The sequence below is a fragment of the Leuciscus leuciscus genome (genome assembly GCF_965113295.1).
Source record: "Leuciscus leuciscus genome assembly, chromosome: 20".
NCBI lineage: Eukaryota > Metazoa > Chordata > Actinopteri > Cypriniformes > Leuciscidae > Leuciscus > Leuciscus leuciscus.
In genome coordinates, this window is record NC_138744.1 from 20,150,451 (window position 1) to 20,172,461 (window position 22,011).

Genomic DNA, 22,011 nt, shown 5'->3' on the forward strand with positions numbered 1-22,011 from the left:
AATGGTAATTGGTTCATGTATTTAGGAATATTCTATAGCCTATCTGCTCTTCTGTTGGAAATAAGTGTAGCTGTAATCATTCAGGTGTTTGGAATTTTTGGTTTCACTGTAAAAGTGGAACCTTAAACCATGTGGAAAACGTGCAAACTAATAAAAACATTATGAACTTTACGAAACGATAAACAATTGTAGTTAAAGTTTGCGCATAAAGTATATTTACCTTTTTTTAAATAATCCATTAAACCTGCTGAGAAATGAAGAGTGTGAACAAAAATGATCAGTTCCATGCGCATGCCCGGGAAACTCATGAATATTCATGTAGGCTCCGCCCACTGCCTCTACAGATGCACAACTCACTTTTGCTCCACATTTCACATAGACCAATGGATGTAAAAGGGAGAGCGCACGAAACTTGTCGTTTGAGACATTGAGAGATTCAAGAAGTTGTAGGGGAGCGCGGGTCACAACCTAACACGGGGCTAAATGTAACACGAACCTTTTACATAGTTAGTCAGGGTCAAGCAGGTTGTGTTTCCGCTCTTTTTCTCTCACTGCCAGAAGACGGTCTCCCGCGGATTTGTGGAAAGTTTTGATAAGATTTCGTGAAGATACTGGACAAAGAGTTTTGACACCATGCAAGTAAATTTTTTCATCATACATTTTTTTCGGTTTCTGAGTTGGGTGTGTATGTCACCAGGCACGTGCAAAGGTAGGGCTCAACCTGTGCAGAGCACATGCCCTTTTTGCCTTTTTGCACTCTGAAGGGTGGTGGTCGTTTTTTCTTCTTCAATAAATCAATGCTATTGGTCACCCTTTACTGTCTGTCTGTTTATACAAATGAAAGTTCTTAAAAAGAGCTTGTGTAAATCTTGTTCATCCTCAAACTGTCAGTAAACTGATAACTCCGCCCCCTCTATCTTGACTGAATGAACTGAAGTTTCACAGCAGCCGCACCGCAGACAGCAGCTGAAGTTTTGCAAGGGTAAACAAAGATCTTGTTGTTTGAATAAGTACTTAACACTATGTCTATAAAGGCTCATATTTTATTTATTTGATGTCTGATTGAGACATGTGGGACCTGAGAGAGGGGTCTAGCATTTGCCATAGTCATAGCCAATACATAGCCTACACTTAAATAGCCTGTGCATACAGTAGCCTAGCATTTCATCTTTTATAAAATTAGATGTTGGCCAAATGTATTTTACAACAGGAAAAACTGAGCACCCATATAGCTACAACAAACTAGTTTGTAACCTGTTAATGAAAATGTAATGTGATGCCGGCTCCGTTTTAATGACGGACAAAATGCACATTTGCACACATTCGCTGGTCAAAAACCCTGTCACTGCATTTGAGTTTGACTTCTGTAAAAGGTTAACAATATATTGATAAGTAGGCTAATACAACAACAACATATATCATTTGTTTTTACCATCGGAAAATCATAAGCCCCAGTTCGCCCCCACGCTGTTTCGTACTGGATCCTCCCCAGCAAACACGTTTAAGTTGTGGCAGCGTCACTGTCTACGTGCTCGCAACATTGAAACAACATATAATTGTAAGACGCGACATTCAGCAACTGAGAGACGACGTTCTGACCAAAAAAAAATGTATGCTAGATAGGCCTATAGATATCCCCCATTTAGCATTTTATGTTTTGAGGCTAATTTTTAATTAGTCAGATGTTAGATATACTTTTAAAATATTGTATCCTTATTATTGAATGGGGCTATCAGTAAATTAGCCTAATCATAATCAACACATGCAAGTGTACGCTTTGAAGAGTAAAAATGACAGAAGGTTAAGCTGCAGTCCGCAGTTTTTCCTCTTTGTCGCCATCTCTGTTTAAAATCTGCAATTGCAGTTATTCGCGGAATGATCAACTTTACTCCTTTACAACTTCCTCGGTATGGCACATGAATCCAATGTTTTGAGGAGAATGTGCGGCTGTCAATCACCGCTCTGGTGATGTGGATACTGGCATTCACAATCACAGATTCTACTTTTTGGAAGTATGACCAACCAACCTGGTCTCCAACATAAGAATTTTCACCGGAAAATGTCGTCTGTACAAGTAAGTAACATCCACTTTTGTTCTGACCAACTAAGGGGAAAAAAGCATTGCAGTAAATCGCGCTGATTAAATCTAACGATCGCTTATCATATCATGTCAAACCGTGCAAATTATACTTTGTTCTCAAATTGTTAATGTTAACAACATCAGCATTGCGTGACTACATTTAATGCCCTTCCGATATTTATCCTTGTTTTCGCATGGGCCCGGTTGCAGTCTCTTTTTTTCTCCCAAGTCCAAAGTCTTTCGCGTTTTACAACGGGTGAATCTCCAGTTGGTGATTTGTCGTTTGAACCTTTCTGGATCTGCCATCAAATTGATAAGTTTAATTATATCAAGTGCTGTGAGAAAAGGCTATAAATCTCCACCTCCAACATCCTCACACGCAATATAGCCTACTAGCCGAGACTCCTTCTTTATGTGTACAGATGTGACGTAATGACGCAAAAACATGCTAGAATTTCCCGCGGAAATCCACCAGTACCACTGGAATTAAAAACATTATTACAAGCTTACCATTTTGAATCGAGCTAAAGCAAGCAGATAGTTTTGAACACTGGCTGGTTATGTACTTTCTCAAAAAATAATTTTGGATAACCCACTTTGGATAAACCTACTTTTTTAACCCAAAAAAGCTACGGACTGCAGCTTTAATTCAACTTTAATTAAAGTTATAATATATTACGTTTATAAACGAATATACAAATTTCTTTTAAGTATAATAAATAAAACATAAAGAGCAAAGATCAGAACATTTAATAAACAAAACCGGGTTCTGTAGATGGCAGACAGGGGAGAGTCGAAAGCCGGGCGATAAAGGTCGGTAACCGGAATCAGTCCAGGAAACATCCACAAACCCGAGGAGCAAAGAAACGAATGAGACTAAATAGCAGACAAATCTAATGAAAAACTAAAACAGTGCGGGCGAGGCTACATTAGTCACATTAGAAAATGAAGTTGTAGGTTGTGTTTGAATAATTATGTATCTTTAGCTGAGGTAAATTAAATGGTTTAATTGTGGTTAATTCAAGGTTTGTGCACGTATTCGCTATCTATTTTTTGAAGTAGGCTATTCTACTCTCCACTCGTCTTCACATGTATAAATGTAGTAAAACAATGTTTTTTTTTAAGGCTAAAGAAGCCCTGAAACCCTGTAAATTTATATTATTATTATGGTTGTTATTAATAGTGAATAAATCTAAAGCTTTTGAGACTATTATTTTGTGTTATTGAATTTGTCATGAAGATGTGACCATATTTTTCCTTTTATGTAGGCTTACTAAATATTCTTAATATAAAAAAATAAATGGGAGGGGGGGGGGTCCCTTTTTCAGTTTCAACACATGCCCCTCAAAAGGTGCACGGCCCTGCGTCACCAAATCTAACTTTATATAAGGCTACCTTAATCACTGTCTTGTTGGCTAAAACATAGCACCATTTTGAAACAAATCAGCAACTCCTAGGAACTGTTAGCTAGGCTTAAAATATTTTTTACACAGCGGGGTTAGTTGTAGCATAGTGTTACAATTAAGCCGCCAAGTGTCAAGTCAAGTACAGTCACCTTCATTTATATAGCACTTTTAACAATATGGATTGTTTCAAAGCAGCTTTACATTGATAATAGTAAATTACCGTAACAGATTGTTTAGGCTTTACAACAGCTCTAGGATATAGTTATTGTCCAGCTAAAGTTAGTTTTGATTGATTGATTTACTTCCGTTGCGAAGATGAGTAGTTATTAACTTAGGGGCCGCTTACACGACACCGTTCTAACAGGAAAACCCTTAACGCGCTCCGGCAGCCCATCCACACAAAACAGTGCATGGTGACTCGAGAACGCACTCCCTGAAATAGGTTAGAAGGTGCAAACGCTTATCCGTTATCTCTCCTCAAACCTCAAAAACACAAAAGTGTACAACGATAATGAAATGAAAACAGGAAGCCTTCTTTTCAGGTTTGAGTATTTATTTATATATTTATTTTGCCACATTTAACTTTGTTGGACTTTCACAAACAATGTTGGAATTTAAATGTCAAAGTATGATTTTTTTTTTTCACATTTGTTAACTATGCATTGATCACTTGTTTTTTATTAAAAAGCCTGTTTTTCATGCAATAAACCCTTTAAAATGTGATTTGAGCTCAGTTTTATTATTATTACTGTTATTATTAATAATAATTGTGCAAGCAGCTGCCACACACAAATATAATTCAATAGCAATTACAATATAAGATGATTTTATTTATTTATTTATTGCAAAACTGTGCATCCCTTTCCTATATCTCTATCCATGATATTGATCCATAATAGAACAGAAGGATGTTTGGATGAGGGATGGGTGTATGGATATCTATATACAGATGTACAAACAATATCAAACTATACAGATAAAATAGTACTGAATTATGTGTGTTACACACAAGTGTTACAACTTACCCCTCTGTCTGTTACAATTAACCCCGCATATGGGGTAAGTTGTAACATTTGCACGTCTGTTACTTTCAGTGCAACTGTACAAAAATGGTAGGTCCTAGAAAAAAAGTGTTCATTTGTAGCAGAGATGTGTATGTTGCTTGTGTAAAAAAAAAAGATTAATCTAACTTAATTATTTTTTTAATAATTGAGCCAAAACAAAAATGTGTTAGGCTGTGCCCCCACGCTCCCCTAGTTACGTACTAATACTAGTACTAGTAAAAATATCCAAGACATTTGTGAGAAAATATTGTGCAACTCTCATTGGATGAATTCACATACTGATTTGTGGATGAGCAAAATTTCTCTGTGACTTATGTTTCTCTGGACAATATTCACTGCAGCAACTGCAGCAAAAATGTGAGCGTACGAGTTTCTAAATTTGTGATTTGTAGAATGTGATTTGTGAACCTGCAATGAAGAATTTGAGAAGGTGTAACTGTTATTTTGTGTTTGTGGGAGAGAGAAAAAAGTCTACAAGCTTGCAACTCTTAAAACATTTCTCTCTGTGACTTCAAATTTACTGATACACGTATGTGGCTATTCTCTACAACTAAATTCCACTGTCACAGGCATTCAGTTGATTTGCACCAAAAATACCTTCATAAAAACTCCATCTACATGCATGTTAAACTTAAGTTCAAAACCTAACATAATACAAAACTAAATTGCTACATTTCTACAGTAATACCATATTAAAATATATTCCCAAATCTTAAAACAATGAAATCCTATCAAAACAATTAGCTAACATTTAGCTGAACATCTACACATGTGTTTTTCATTTTCTTTGCCATCTACAGTATACAAAGCGGACAACTTTTTACATGGACCATGCAACATACTACAATGAATTCTAAACAGTAGAGAGATATTATGCTTGTTTTGTAAATACATTTTACAAAAGAAAACATTGTATAATGATACCAGTTGTTAGTGTTGTTTTAGGTCATTGTTTTCAAAATTCCCTCATGTGGCCCTCGAGGTTTTTCTCCTTCTGCTCCGAGCAGGCGGACTGCTGGTAAGTTCATATTTGAGGGCAAAAAAGAGAGAAAAAACACTGCAAATTTTTTTTTTTTTTTTTTTGGTTCCGTGTTCTACAACGGGTGGTAATAATCCTGATCGTATGAATTGTATAATGCATTTTGCTAATTAAATTTTTTGTTGTGTCAAGCTGAAAGATGGTAAGGAGAACCGTGTGAAGAGTTTTGAAAAGGTGACCTAAGTATTAAGAAAGAACAAAAAAAAAAAAAAAAAAAAAAAAAGGGAAAATGATAGGTAGGTGTAGATAGAGAGATGTAGCTCAAATGATTTTAAAGATTTGTAAATGTATATACACTGTTAGACTTTTCTGTAATTTCTACAGTTATTTACTTTAAATCACCCAGTATTATACTGCTATTTCTCTTTACAGTAAATAACTGTGATTCCCATTGCATCATGGGAATTTTCTGTGACGTCTAACACCACATACAGAGACTTACTGTATTTTTTAAATTTGCTGTATACTACTGTATTTGACGTAACGGCCTCTCTGGCTGGCACCATTCCATCGTGCTTTTTATTTCCTAATTTTTGCCTTACACTGCGTGTCTACAACGCTATAATACCCAGAGGCTGTCTATATTGGACACGTTGAAGCGACCGGACCTTTAATACAAAATGCAAACCTGTTGGTTGAACCTGTTTGTCCCTTGTCAGAAATAGCGCGAGCGCTTGGACTCGGAGTACCGTACGTCAGAAATATAACGGCCGCGGCGCATCACTAACGTTACACTGTCTGGGATTTGTCGTGTCGCGACAGAGCATCCAGTGTAATATCACTGGTCTGTCTTTTGTTGGATCGCGCCGTTCACGGAATTCACTTCAGCGAGAGAGAGGGATCAGCAAGCAAGGTAAAAAAAACAAAAAAACATTCTGTGTGTGTTGACAGGATTGTGCTCAGTTTAACCTGTTATAACGTGTTCCTAACTTACTCGTCAACATGGCGGTAACGAACTTTACCACGGTAAACTGAGCTAACGTTTCATTTTACACACTTTGTTAGATTATTGAATTGTCGAGTTAAAATATGCCAACGAGCAACGCGTTTACATTATAAATGTGAATAAACTAATGTGAAATTCTGTTTTGGTTGTAGATAATGTTGGCCTACTGATGAGAACCTTTATAGTTTTAGCATTAGTATGCAAATGGAATTTCCTTTTTTTAATGGAATTTAATATGTACTTCCATTTTTATATGTGTTTAAAGGCAACTGCAACAAAGCGCCAAGATTCCAGAGGTAACGTTAGGCCATTTGTGATATATATTTTTTGAGATAAGTTTGCTGAAATGATTAGCAATATGTGAAAATTGCATTGGAGCCACTGGTGCAGACTAGGTAGCTTACAATATCTTATAAAATCTCTATAAAATTGGCTAACTTTATATCAAATAAGTGACCTTTGCATCATGTCTAACTTTATATTTATTACACAGCAAATTAACCAATCAGAAGATGGACCATTGTCTTTGTTCAGTCTCACCAGATTAAATGTATCCAGGTAAGCACTGCAGTAAAACTCTCACTAATTCATTCATACCAAATCTAGCATTCTAAACAACTTAAAGGTCCCATGACATGCTACTTTTTGTAGGCTTTAATATAGGCCTTAGTGGTCCCTAGTACTGTATCTGAAATCTCTTTCCAAAAATTCAGCCTCGGTGCAGAATTATAGCCACTACAAGCCAGTCCCAGAATGAGCTTCCTTCAGACAGGCTGTTTCGGTGTCTGTAGCTTTAAATACTAATGAGGAGGAGAAAGGCGGCGCAAGGTGGAGGGTGGGTGTGGCCTTGACCATCTTGCGCAACGGTAACGTGGCGTGCATGTTTACGTTAGCAATGGCACGAAGACACGCAGTCTTTCAAGCATTTCAGTTTGACCCAGAATCTGATCCAGATGGAGAAGCAACGGATGAAGAAGTTGCAACTCAGCGGCTCCAGCAGGACGTTTCCGAAGGGTTAGTTTAAAATATTATGTCTGGATACGGTACTTTATTCGGATGGTTTACAGTTATTATCATGTAGCTAACGCTAACCTACTGTTGCCTTTTCATGAGAGATCTGTAACGTCTGTATTTATCTTATTACAATTACATCAAGCTCTGCGATCTTGAAATGCGGATATCGCGCGCGCGCCATATAACCAACAGGAAAACGGTTATCCAAATAACAAAGACGTGTACAACACTCGCGTTACAGTGTGTGTATTCACACACATAAACTGCATATCTGCATAGCTAATGTTACAGCCACATTCTACGTGTAAAATCTAGGTAACCATAAACAGTAAAGCAACACACTTATAGCCTATATCATTAGTTGACTTACTTGTCCGAGGTGTGTAGCTGAGCCAAAGAGAGTGATCCAGACTTTAGTTTCAGACGTTCAGCAAGCCCAGCTCTGTATTGACCCTTCGGTGTTCATTTGTACATCCAATTATTGAGCAATTGTTATGCTTCGCTCGCTCAAAAGCCATGATATCTCTCGTGGACAAACTAAAATCGCGCGCGCGCGTTCCTACTTCCTAGCTCATTTTCTCATGGGCGTAAAATATTCTCTGGGCGGGCAAAGCAGAGACAGGGGAGGTAACATTTCCTCCTTATGACGTCATAAGGAGGAGATTCAAGATCAGCGCGTATGAGCCTCCATTTTCTCAAAGGCAGAGAAAGATAGCAAAAGCTCGATTTACACCGATTGAAATTTTTTAGAAACTTGGGGACCATATACAGGCTAGGGGAACTCATATTAATGTTAAAAAACCTCAGAAAGTGAAAATTTCATGTCATGGGACCTTTAAGTTTATATTTTTGCATTATTTTGATATTTTATTATTAGGCAGAAGACTCTACCATTGCAGTCCCACCTGACCAGGAAGGTCCTAATATCAGCACACAGGTGGGTTAACTACTGTAGGAAGGAGAACAATCATCACACAGTGATTTCTTGCATGTTTCTTACTGTGTATTTGTCTCAAACAGGGACCCCTTCACTGCAGACAAGCTGAAATGGGCTAAAATCATCGATTTCAGTCTTTCTCTCTATGGATTTCAGCATTTTTGGACAGAATTTAGGATTTGTAAGTATTAAAATTTAATCTGGCATAATTTAATTTAGTTCTTTTGTATGCTATTTATTGACAAAAGCTGTTTACAAATATATATTCTTAAGTTTTTGTGAAAATAATAATACAAATTAACAAAAAAGGAGGTTAAAAATAATGTGACACTAATATTCTCTCTCTCTCTCTCTCTCTCTCATATAGTGTTGGAACCGGGATCTCCTCTGAAGGACTGAGTACATTTGTGTTTGTGGACACACACACAGACCAGGGAACATTCTGAGGTTGTCAGTCAAGTTCTGAACAGGAACCAATCTTTGGAGAAGTTCATTTATTCGCAAAGGTGGACAAAAACATTGTGTTGGCTTTTTAAAGATTATTTTGATGATGATTTTTACTCCTATGCTGTAGAAAAGAGGAGTAGACAGTCAGACATTGATAATAATAAGAAATGTTTCTTGAGCATCAAAGAGACTCCTTTCAAAAACATTAAGACACTTAAATACTTCTTTTGGCCACCAGTGTACATATGTGTGTCATGTATTGTGAAAAGAACTGTATTTTGTCCTGTGTTGGACATTTCCTTTTTGACTGCTTAAAAATGTATTTGTATACATGCAGTTTTATGAATGTAATGGTTGATATTATTATAATACTTGTATAAGCTAAACAACCAATGACTCTACATTCATTTAGTCAAATGCTAATGTTTTGTTTATGGTTTTATGTATGTTTTTAAAAATGTGTGCAGTGAAGGACAGCACATAATGTGTTAATTTAACACGTTTACACATCTTTGTGCTAACCTTTCTGACATATTTACTTTGTTAAAATCATTAACACAATGAATGAGTTAAAATTAAAACAAAAAACGTTGTCCCTAAACTCACCCATTAATGTGTAAAAAATTTCACACATCATTTCCAGCATTGCCATGTTTATTTTGTGATATATATGAAATGTTTTAAATAAAAAAAATATATTTCGTGATAACTTTGTCTAATTGGTTTGTATGTCAGTAGAATTATGTAGGATAAAAATAAAATTAATCATATATCAAAATTAGGAAATTTATATTTAGTACAAATAAAAATAATTACAGTAGTGTACTGATTAGCTTCGTTTTTACAGTAATGCACTGTATTACACAATTACAATGAAATACGGTTTGGTACTGTAACTCTTAATTACAGTAACTTACTGGCAACAGTGTTGCCAGTAAGTTACTGTAAAAAACCCTTGAAAAGTCTAACAGTGTACAGCATAAGAAACAGACAATGCCTGCAGCTCATCTGCAAATAGTATTTTACAAGCCCTTGGTGTGATTCGCGCCATTCAGTCTTTCCACCTCCACCTGGCAGTCACATCAAGTGTATTGTTACCTCTGTGCGGACATCTTCCCAAAGCCCAGGGAGTGCTTGAGAACATGACATAAGTTAAACACATTGCCATTTCAGGGAATAGTCCTGTAGTAAAACGTATTCAGGATGTCCAAGCTGCTTTTTTCCCCCATACAGTGACCAAGGTTATATGCACCATTTGGAGATTGAATTGATGAAGCAAACAATAAGGATAATAAAATATTAACGTATAATTTAAATGATAGAAAATTAAAGAAAATAAAGAAAGTTTCATTTTGAATTAGAATATCAAAGAAATCTTTATCAAAAAAAATTTGAAGGTTGGCTTGACTTAGCAGTAAATTAAATTTTGAAAGTTTTGAAGTTTAGTTTTTTTTATTTTAAGGTGAAATATCGACTATAGCACCATTGTGCACAGTTGTGCTGCATGGGATAGGTCCTGTTGAAACACATGTGTCCCTCATAAGTTGCGGTGAATTTCCAGGAATTCTGCAACACTTAGTAAAGGTCTTGTCCTATTCTACACATGACTGGAGCTTACAGAGAGAATCCTCTCCACCTGTGGCTGAGTGGAAGAGTAGCTGTAGCTGCCAAGACTGCACACTGTCTGCGATGAGGAATTTTTTGGACAGCCAGAGAAGACGTCTTCTGGGTTCAAGCGGTCATCAGTCCGAGGTTTTCCCAAGACATGCCATGGGCAAAAATTATAGTTGTCAGCAGTGTTTGAGATGGATATCTCCTGCCAAGGCTACGGCTACGAACAGAATAATGAACTCTTTTTACAGAACCGTGAGTTTCATCTCTACCCTGACCCATGAAATCATCTTTGATTTATAGCGTAATGTGACAGCATGCACTGAGGGATTATACTGCAAAGCTGCAGACATTTTAAAGTGCACAGTCTAGACTTCCACTATGTGGCTATTCATTGTGCTTACACTGTATATGTCATAAACAAAACGCTTCTCCATGGCAATCCTGCATCCTGATACAGCATGAAAATAATTGTTCTATTCATCCCTCATCAGCTTCTGATGAAATAGTAGAACAAAGGCCAAGCAAGGCCCTTGTGCATAAGAACAGTCTGAAGTCTCAGGAATTCCCCTAATCACTATTCTAACAGATGCCAGAGTTAGAGAGAGAGAAAAAAACAGATTCATCAGGTCATATATTTATTTTTCAAGGACATGATGCTTACAAAGGAAACAGCATGTTGGATACGCATTATAAAGTATTTTCTTTTATTTGGCACAAACACAAAAGTGCTTTATGACAATACTGCCTTAGTAAAAGCCCTCATCAATTACAAACTATAGTTTATTGTAACACAAAATAATATTACTCATCATCACATGTTGGCACTTTTATAAATGATTCAAATCATTATCTTAAACATTTGATAAATGTTAAAATAATGCTGGTAAATAAAATCAGAGCTTCTCCAGGAAATTAAGACATGGCATTACTTGGAAATTAAGGTTTGCCACCACTAGAAAAGCTGTATTGCAAATGCTCTGGACATTGATGGATGACATAAGATTGTGTGAAATAATAACAATCACTAGAGGCAACTGTGCCTCAATTTTGTGCAAATGTTCCTGTGTCAATTTCTGGAGAATTTGCAAAGAAATGTGATTTTGGCACATGCTGAAATTGCATAGTGGGACAATTCAAAACATTCAACTGAACCAGCAAACGATACTTTCATATTAAATTTAAAAAATAAAAATAAATGTTAGAAAACCATAAATCTTGGTGTTGTATAAATAGGTCATAACTCCATGTAATACTTATTATAACAACACAGGTTCATCACCCTTCTGGTCAACGAATAACTTATCCCTAGATTTGCCTTTTATTGCTGTCATCACAGAGACAAATCCAGCTTCTTAATTTCACATTTTGGTCAGACAGGCAAGTCTTAAAGAGGTACATTTCCTCATATTTATTGAAAATAGAGAATCTTTGGTGGCAAAGCAAAAAATTATAATAAACAAGTCTATATAAAAGGCAATAAAATACATTATGCAAATACAAAGTACAGCACAATCAAAAAATACTCAGAAGTTCTGTTTTGGATTTCAGTCTAAAAATGTGTACATAATATATTTTATATATATATAAACAAACTAAAGTAAAAATCATAAATTACTTAAGAAAAAACTGAGTCTAATCCGACACTCACACAATGCAAACATAACCATTGAGGTATTTTGTTCCTTAAAGTTCTAGATCAAGCATTATGCATATTGGGAGTGAACGTGAAAGTGCAAAGAATACTAAAACATCAAGAGTGTCAAAGCTCACATATAACAATGTGTTTCCTTTATCACTGCAAAGGATTGTCCTTATTAACAGTCACAGCAGCAATGATGTCTCTTTTCGGCGTCACTTCCTGTCACCTGCGGAGAGCCCGCTTTCAGATAGCAGTCTGAGATTGTTTTTAATGTAAACGTAGAAAGGATGAAGGACACTGGGAAATACTATACATCAAGAACCATGTCATACTGTTGTCCTATCTTTCTCTTGCCACACTTCATTATGAGGACAGCGTACAAAGTCAAGAATACGACCCAGTAGCTGGCATACACGATTGCGCCGATAATCAAAACAATTTTTTCGGACTCTGGGAAGGGCTTTCGGGTCTCTTGGATTATTGAATAAATAATGCCAACAAAAAGAATGGTGAACCAAACTGAGATCGGAATAAGTCCAATAAAGTTCACCACGACGGTCTTCCTTCCAGACGTTCCCCAACCGGATTTGTTTATGGTGGCTATTGCGAACATTTTTGCCGGTAGCAGACTTGACATGTATAACACTGAGTAGAAGGACATGAAGACCATGACGATGTTTCCACGGAGGCAACTGGCAAACGAAGCCTTGATGAGCGCCACAACCTGGACGATCAGCAGGAACAGAAGGATGTTCCAGATCCTGCCCTGGTAGAAGAGCTGGATCGCAGTGGCGATGAGGAAGAAGGGGAAGAAGCCGGTGATGACGGCCTCGTAGGTCATCCACAAGTGGTGCTTGTGAAACCACATGGAGTTGTAAAGCCACTCTCTGAAATACGATTTACTCCAGCGGGTTTGCTGGTTAAGCCAGCGCAAGTAGGTGATGGGTGTCTCGGTCAAGCACTTGGAGCGGGCGGTGTATTTTGTAGCATATCCCAGGCTCAGGACTCGATTGGTCAGATGCCGGTCATCGCCAAAACTGCAGTGGCTTCCCATGAATGTCTGATTGTACCAGTCCTCCAGAAACTCATGAAGAAGGGAGTTCCTGTACATCCCCAGTGGCCCACTGATACACTGAACGCACCCAAAATATGACTGGCAAGCTCTTTCGACGTTGAACGCCATCCAATACCTCACACTGCTGAGGAAGGAGACCCATGATTCATATTTGTTCAGAATCTAGAGGGATAGATTAACAAAGAGAATTTGAAATCAAAGGGCCTGTAGTTCAACACATACAATGTCACATGTACCTGTATGTCTTGGCCATCAGCCACATTGATGTATATACTATGTTTGAAAATGAATCAGAAATCCGAATGTAGAGTGAAACACTAAAGAACCCTGAGAACCCATCAAAGTTCTAAAGGCTCTTTGTACAGGATGTCCAGTAATATGCTTTTCTGTTGACATCTGAACACAGCAAAGTTTGGTGTGGGAATATTTAAGTACCATGAACAATCTATTTAATAACTTGGACACTTGTCACAGCATTAGATAAAATATCTAAACCAAGTGGAATCTACAAACAAATGATGCTTCTAAAAACCAACAATTCTTCAGTTACTTAAAAAAATTAAAAGTCTAACTATCTATGTATGACAAAGAGTCCATGTCAAAGTTTGCTTGACAAACATATTGACACACTTAGACTTGAAATAATAAAATTTTAAAAAGCATATGCTGTATGTCATTTAAATGTTTGATGTGTTAGAGTGATACAGTAGAATTTTGTTAAAACTGCAAGAGAACACATACCTGCACATCTCCGCCTACTCCTCCAACCATGGGATCTTCTTCCAGAACCTTCACCATCTCCACTGAGGAGGCTGGGTCCAACATTGTGTCTGAATCACACACCTGCATCCAGCACAATATAGAAACATCAATAAAGGATACACACTAATTAGTAAAACAATTTTTTTAACTCTACCCTTTTCCTTTGAAATATGAACATTCATTCATTGATACATTTGACATATTTCTGAACAAAATGTTCTCAGAATAAGTAAAAATCAGTGTTTGCACCACATGTACTGAGGCATCACATTTTTTAACACAATGACTAATATGAGATTTATCTAATCAAATATTTTCCTCAATCACTTGTATATACACCAGATTGTCTTTGTTTGAGTGGTCACAATAAATCAAATGTGCTGCTAAACATGCTGGGACGAGTATATCAATCTCTCCTGGAGGTCATCTTAATCATTAAGTTCTGGCTTACATAGTCAGTTATAGAGCCAAAAATGTAGGCGCATCAAACACGGGGACACACTGTTCAAATATCGATAGAGATTTGGTTAAGTGTTCTAACATTGAAACTTTGAAAACAAGCATTTCCCAAATGTTCTCTTGCTTTTTCCAGAGAAAGTCATGTATGCCACTTTGTTTTTACAACTAAACCCCATACTGAGACAAACCACAAGACGGGTAGCAAGATCAGTGATAAGTTAAACACAATTAGGGCTCTACACTCAGAGCAAAGGTCAGGGATCTCATTGGAACCAGGTGGCATGTGGATAAAATAAACATTTTTGTTCAGTCTACAAGGGAGCCCTTGCATGACTATCAATGAATGACAGCTACGGGTTAACCATTTGCAAAGGCCATTCACATAAAATACTTACTTAATAAAAAAAAGTTTAAAGACCAAGAATGGGAATTATAATGATAAGTATATTAGGGTCCACACCAATGGATGTTATCATTCTGTTTATTACTGACTTGACTTGACTATTATAAACATGCTGCCCTTATCACGTCTGCCACCCATAGTGTCCACCAGAGGACGCAGTGTCTTGTTGTCTTTCTCAGGGAACAATGGTTACATGTGTAACCTGAGACGTTCCATTTCAAATGGGAACTCGCACCGCATCCTCTGGTGGACACTATGGGGAACGCCTCATAATGTCCACTAGAGGACACAGTGTCTTGTTCCCCTGTAACCATGGCTCCCTGAGACGTTCTTCATGGTTTTAAGAGCTTAAATCTTTCTTACGTCATTACTGATGGCACAATTGTTTGGATTACGTAAGAGGACATTTGATCACTAGTTTTGCCAATAAATCTCCAGAAAGACATTTTGTTGCAAATAGTTTGAACAAAAGTAAATATCCTTACGTATCTACCAAAGCCACAGAGAGTCTATTTTGTAATGTGAAAACACATGTATACAGCTGTTCTCAACTGTGTGCCATTATTAAATTCTTCAAAATAATCAGTCTTTTTTGGTTGTAGCTCGTAAAAATTCAGGAGCGGGAATTATATGTTTAGAATAAACCACCATACATGGGTCCTTGGGGGTTTAATGCATTTATGTGACTTATTTAGTAACATGTATTTATGTGACACGTTCCATTGAGCTAAATAACCACTCAGTGTCATGAGCTAATAGTATGTGCTCTGAGATGACATGGAAAATACAAGCGATCTGTTCTGGAAGTGCCAGAAATAGCCCCGGAATATGCAAACGATTTCCCACAGAAGTCCCTCAATGAACAGCATCAGTGTTAACCAGGAATGTACTTTCCTCACTCTCAGTGCACTACATGCTTCAGCATAGCATCCATTTAAGAAGTCACAAAAGCTTCTTTGTACAATTTGCCTGTGTTGCCCCCGTGTACTTGGCTTGAGCCGCCTGAGAGAGATAGACTCACCTGTACGTAGTCGACACTTCTTCCCAGGGCTTTGAAGGCGGTGTACATGACCTCCCTCTTCCCGCCCCACTTCTGCATGATGCACACACATTTATTGTTGAGAACCAGGCGAGAAATGTGCTGCAAGCTCTCGGCGTACAATTCTTCGGTTTCATCCGGTCCTTTCTGGTGGTAGTTGCTTTTCCAAATGTAAGTGGCTGCCTTGTCCCGGCCCATGATATCCCGAAAGATCTCCATCATGTAGCAGTCATCATCATTGTTCCCGTCGATAACCATAATGACCTTTATCCCGGGGTAGGTGAGCCTCTTCACAGATATTAAACACTTTCTCAGGTAGTTGGGGTCTTCTTGATAGGCTGCAATGCAAAGGGCCAGTGACTTGTTGAGTTTGATAGGTGTTTCCAGGGAGCGTTTCATGTTCCTGTGTTCCAGTAGAGCAAAAAAGCTCTGGATGATGAGGTGAACGACTAGAATTGCTCCATAAAGACCAAAGGACAAATAGTTGCCTGCAGTCGTTATGAGCTTATACCCCATGATATAAGCAGTAGAGATTCCCACAAGCAGCGAAATGCCGAACAGTGTCGTCCCAAAAATCCTTAAGTAGCTGATCGCTTTGTCACATCTCATCTGAAAAAAAACAAAAAACAATGGGATATTGAGGGGTGAATAATATTCATGATTTTGAATGAACCAAATAAGTTCTTCTGCAGAACACAAAAGAAGACATTTTGAAAAATCTTGCAGTGTTTATGTTCAATGTTGTTTTGGACCCCATTTACTTTAATTGTATGAAGAAAAAAAACAGTCCCTCAAAACATCTTCTTTTGTGCTTTGCATAAGAACAAAACTCATGCAGGTTTGGAACGACACAAGGGTGAGTACACAATGACAAAATCGTAATTTTTGGCTGAACTTTCCCTTTATGAGCAGCACTCATAGATGAAATTAAAGCAGACGTGTGGACAGCTTTGCGGTGGCAAGGACATGCTTTTTGCTCATATACAAGCATAGAATACATGCATCTGTTCTTGCCGCAAAAGCAGCAGTATATTTCAGACAGCATCATATTTCTTCCTCTTTCCTCCTCTTCTGAATCTGAGTGGTCTTTATGACCATTTGTTCCAAGTTTCCAAACTAATACAGTTCCCCATCTGCTTGGCAGACGTGACTATGCAGCACCACCCTCTGACATCATCTGTTTATATCTCCGTGGGAACGCATGAACAGTGAAATTTAGATTTCAGAGGGCTACACTAAAGACCCTCTGTCTTATTACTGCTAAAGACGGCCATTGTATTAATGATGGTGTCTTGTTTTAACGACTCTCACCACTCAAATCTCGTTTTTCCTTTGATATTATCCCTCTTGGTTTAGATTTTACAGCGGTTCTGGCCTGGGAGAGAGGCTGATATGATGGACTGAAGCACAGTGTGAATCTAGCTGGCACGTGTCACAACCTTGAACGTCATCCTGCATGTTTACGAGGCCCTCTGGACCCTCAAAAACCCCACCTTATCCAACAGACACGTGCAAACCTGTTGGATTAAGGGCCACATGTGGTGTTAATGTCTCAAACGCCTGTACTACTCTTGGGGTATCCCTAAACCTCTTTTCATGTCTTGTTCAAACTCTACATGAACCCGAAAGGCTACTTTGAAACTGCTGACAAGACAAAATGTGGCCCACACCTATAAGGCCACTAAAGCTAATCACGGTCATATGGGATATCAGAAGCATCGTTATCTTTGTAAATTACCTAATTTCTCATGTTTACACAATGTTGGTGCAGGCTTTGTGTCTCCAAGGATGAATGTGCAGGGTTTACATGTGCAGATTGACTCGTCTTGTTGTGAATGGGGATGAGCGTCCTATTAGATAATCCTTCTGATGAAGTGGTCTTGTGTGAGACATTTGCCATCAATAGATTTTGTCTGACTGAATGAAATATGGTAATTTCCAGTAAAGGCCCATTCACACCAAGGACGGTAACTGTAGCCATAAAGTTTTAATAATCATTCTAATTCAATGAGAATAGCCACACTATAACAATATCAACACAGAGGAACAATATCACTGGAATCACTTTGAAAACTTGTTTCTTCCAGCTGATGACCGATATAAACATTGACAGCCAATCAGACTTAGGAGCACACACTAATAGTAAACTGAAGATTTTCGTCCATTAATGTGAATGGAAAAGTTATCATTATAGTTATTTTTGTTGGTTATCGTTCTGAAATAGCAGTTACATATATAATGCTTTTGTTTGCATTACTAGTTGACTATGTCGTGCATATCATCTGGCCATGATCCAACAGAGCAGGGAGGAGACACAGAGTGTCTTGGATCACTGAGAGTTGAATCATCCTCAATGGGGAAAACTCTAACTCTAGCTTTGAAGGTAGATGAAATATTGCAGTGCAAGAAAAATACATTTGCACTAGCCAAAAGAGACCCAGGCCTGCAACACCTCCTGAGCACCACCAAAAAATTACTTTGCTTGACTCTTATGCATTCAAATGTTATTCATCTAGAGAGGATTTTTACACCATGCCTGAATGTAGGAGGAGGTAGATTGTTTAACTTAATGGAGACAGAGGATTTGTTCATCTTTATCCTCAGATTTGGAGCAGATTCCTTTAGACAAAGCTTAATTTGAAACACAATAAGTCGTGAATGGCCATCAACAACAGTTGTTATGCAGCAGGAAATCCATGGCTCATTGCTAAATACTTCTTTTGAGGAACTGGGTAGAAAAGGTAGGAAAAGTAGGAGATCATCTTAACTTAGCAACAGTGGATGCTGTGAGAGTTGTCCTCTAAAATTAGCAAAAGTACTTTGGTGATCTGCTGATCCTGTATTCATAAACCATCATGTGGTTTAAATATTTAAATATTAAATAATAAAAAATAAACTAAAATATTCATAATAAAACTAATAATATATACAATATTATAAAATATGAAATCCATTTAAATGTTAAAATTAAACAATTAGACTACTTGAAAGAGATGGCTTTCAAAGATGTGTGCAAACTTCCTAGTAGCATAAACTCTATAGCTAATGGGTTTTCTCATCAAATAAGTTGTTTCACTGAAATTGTGTTGGTGGGAATTTTAGCACAGAGACAAAGTTAGAGACACTGTCTTGTTGCTCGAACTGCCCTTCTGAGATACCCCAGTGTATTCCAAGGCATTGGAGGAAGCTTCTGCTTCTCCTAAGTGGGTGGTTCTGAGGTGGCGGGGAATCTAGGAACTTGGGGAACTGCCACAGCTGCCTCCCAAAGGATACATCCAACCACTAGCACTGAGACACATCCATCACTCTGCCATGGCTCTGCAGTGTGGCTTTGTCAAACTTTATGGTCGCCATATTGTTCAGGCTGCTGCCACCAGGTCAGAAGAAATAATGTGGTATTTCCACAAGTTGTTATAAGTGCCTTGAAGGCTAACTGCAATTAGGTTATTGCATGAACTTTGGCCACTGCTACCCTGGACTTGACTTCTTTTGTCTGTGCTAGACTGTGTGGTGAACAGCTTTATGACCTCCAACTGCAGCCTGATTTTCAATGACACAACCATACACCCTGCATATTTACAACAGGCAATATCTGCAAAATGCTGAGGTAGTTTGGCATCAAATTGATCAAAATAGTCTTTTGAGGGTTTGTTGTTCCAAACCTGTATGAATTTCTATCTTCTGCGGAATGCAAAAGAAGATATTTTGAAGAATATGGGTAATTAAACAGTTGATGGGCCCATTGACTTCCATAGTATGGGGAAAAAAAATACTGTAGAAGTCAATGGGGCTGGTTACTAACTGTTTGGTTACCAACATTCTTCAGAATATCTTCTTTTGTCTTCAACAGAAGAAAGAAATTCATACAGGTTTCGAACAACTTGAGGGTGAGTAAATTATGACAAAATTTTCATATTTGGTGAACTATCCCTTTAAGCTGCTTTGTGCCCAATATGACCAGTGTTTCAGTTACAGATGCTATTCAATTTCTCCATATGTCAGTGTCAGACAGGAAGAATTGAGCAATTTGCAATGCAACAAACTTTTATTAAACATGCAACATAAGATGTTGCAACCGCCCCCAACCCTATCAGCCATGACAGAACATAATATGCCTGCTAGACACACTGACTTTGACACATGCTAACCATGTCACTTAGAAGTCAACAAAACAATAATTCAATCGAAGTTTTGATTAATTCATACAAAATTTCAGGACAGTATGACAAAAATATATCTCATGAAAAAATTTACTTTCATACTTCCAAAACAAGTTTTGTTTAATAAATGCAGCAGCAGATGTTGAATATGTCTACTGTCTTCTTGGTGGGGGGAGGGTCTAACTGTGCATGTACAGTATGAGTGTCATCACTCTAGCTTGTTTCTGATTGGAGAAAAATGACATGTTGCAACGCAACTGTCCCTGGTCTCCCCTACTTAATTAATATTACTCAGTACTTCTTTAAGTAAGTACAATGTAACTACAACACCTTAAAATAGTGTAACCAAAAATATTCATACATATAGCTATCAGTTTTTTATAGGCTACAAGTTGTGTTTTAAAAGTATTTTAGAAATAGGGACGCCAAAACATAGTTCAGTTGCATTCGAACCTAAACAGACTTTTCTCCTGAAATTGTACGGACAGAAAATGACATTTGTATAAAAAGTTAATGTTTAGTTTATATTATTTCACTTATACATGGTGACTCCCGAGAGAGCTTACTGAAAATCGTCATTATTACGCATCATCACTAGCCCTGGCTGCGTCACACCAGTTTTACAGCTGCTGCTGCGCGCAATATCTGTTCTGTTATAGGTCAGAGTGTCCAGATGGTGTTTAATTAGCTTATAGCCCTTGTAGAATTTCAAATACACACACAAACATTTTTGCTCTAAATGTATTAAGTCGATGTTGTCTAGAAGCTTTTCACAGGTTTCACAGGTTTATCTGCTGTGAAGATAAATAAATAATGCTATGAAAATGTCTGCTGTTCTTTATCAGCCGTACAGTTGAGTCTTAGAAATACGGTGCGATATAGCCTATTAAACAACCTTTTGGACAACAGATAAATAGCACGTGTAGGTATTGCAAACACTTATGGCTGAACTCCATTCATTCAAATTCACCCCCTCATGATTGTTTAAAATTCCATTACAACATGACATGCACGCAAATATAACTATTAATCTAGCAGAACAAAGTAAAGCCTATTATTAAAAAGAGTTATACTCTGAATAATTCATGATCTTACCTTGGAGCAGCTTTGTGAAGATGTCCCGTTAGTTTAACAGGGATGCTGTCCGACGAGTCTCTGCACGTTCCAGACACTGCACAAAACTTCCCATACAAGTTTTTGGGCAAAAAAACAGAGGAGACCGACATGGAGCATCTAAAAACTCCTTGCTTCGAATTGCAAAGATGTGCAGCATACACGTTTTCCATATAACGAATGAACATTCAAGTTTCACGCCTCCTCCAATTCATCATATACAGTTTGCATCATTCTGCTGTGATGAGGTCTGTTTGAGCATCTTGGCAGTTCATTCTGACTTTGTCAGCTTATAAAAGAAAAAGAAAAAAGTTATCCAACAGTAGTCAATGTTGGTGACTCAAAATGTAATTGATTCAAGTTTTCCCAAGCGTACAAATTTTAAGTAGCCTAGTTAACTGCCCTTTTCTGCGTCTAATTTCTTTCAGACGCGTTAGGTTTATGCTTCCTGTAAGCCATACATTTGTGAGACTATTTTAACCGGGCAGGGTTTTGGACTTGTTTTAATAAGGGGGTTGGTTCGGGGGCGAGGAGGAGCGAACTTCTAAGAGAAAAAAAGTGCTGCCCATTCAAACTTCCGAAATGGGGGTGGGTATGAGTTTATCAAGCAATTAGCCAGTCTTCAGCTAAAAAAGAAAAAGAAAACTGTAAGTTATAAAGATAGCCTTTTAAAAATATGTATATATAAAAAATTATTAATAATTGACAACAACAATAAAATAAAATAAAAGAATTACAACAAATAAAACGCATTCATTAATGCATTTACCAAGGGGATACAAAAATATATATATATTAGAAAATTGTAGGTATT

At 37.5% G+C, this 22,011-nt stretch overlaps 1 protein-coding gene and 1 long non-coding RNA gene across 5 annotated transcripts; one reads left to right on the plus strand and one right to left on the minus strand.

Annotated features, from left to right (window-relative positions):
• Positions 1-5,883: 5,883 nt before the first annotated feature.
• On the plus strand, positions 5,884-9,550 carry LOC309483079. 4 transcript variants are annotated; one of them, XR_014200488.1, is made up of 6 exons: positions 5,884-6,831; positions 7,029-7,093; positions 8,427-8,486; positions 8,570-8,667; positions 8,854-8,940; positions 8,976-9,550. It is a non-coding gene; the product is annotated as an uncharacterized lncRNA (long non-coding RNA). The 4 variants fall into 4 exon arrangements; XR_014200487.1 differs by having other exon boundaries at positions 8,854-9,550; XR_014200489.1 differs by having other exon boundaries at positions 8,880-9,550.
• A 1,619-nt stretch (positions 9,551-11,169) lies between these two features.
• On the minus strand, positions 11,170-21,659 carry has2 (hyaluronan synthase 2). Its single transcript, XM_082149935.1, has 4 exons — positions 21,180-21,659; positions 15,907-16,533; positions 14,003-14,104; positions 11,170-13,423 (listed from the first exon to the last, which is right to left on the minus strand). Exons 2-4 carry the CDS (start codon positions 16,531-16,533, stop codon positions 12,494-12,496), a joined length of 1,659 nt encoding a protein of 552 aa, XP_082006061.1. The 5' UTR covers positions 21,180-21,659; the 3' UTR covers positions 11,170-12,493.
• Positions 21,660-22,011: the final 352 nt, after the last annotated feature.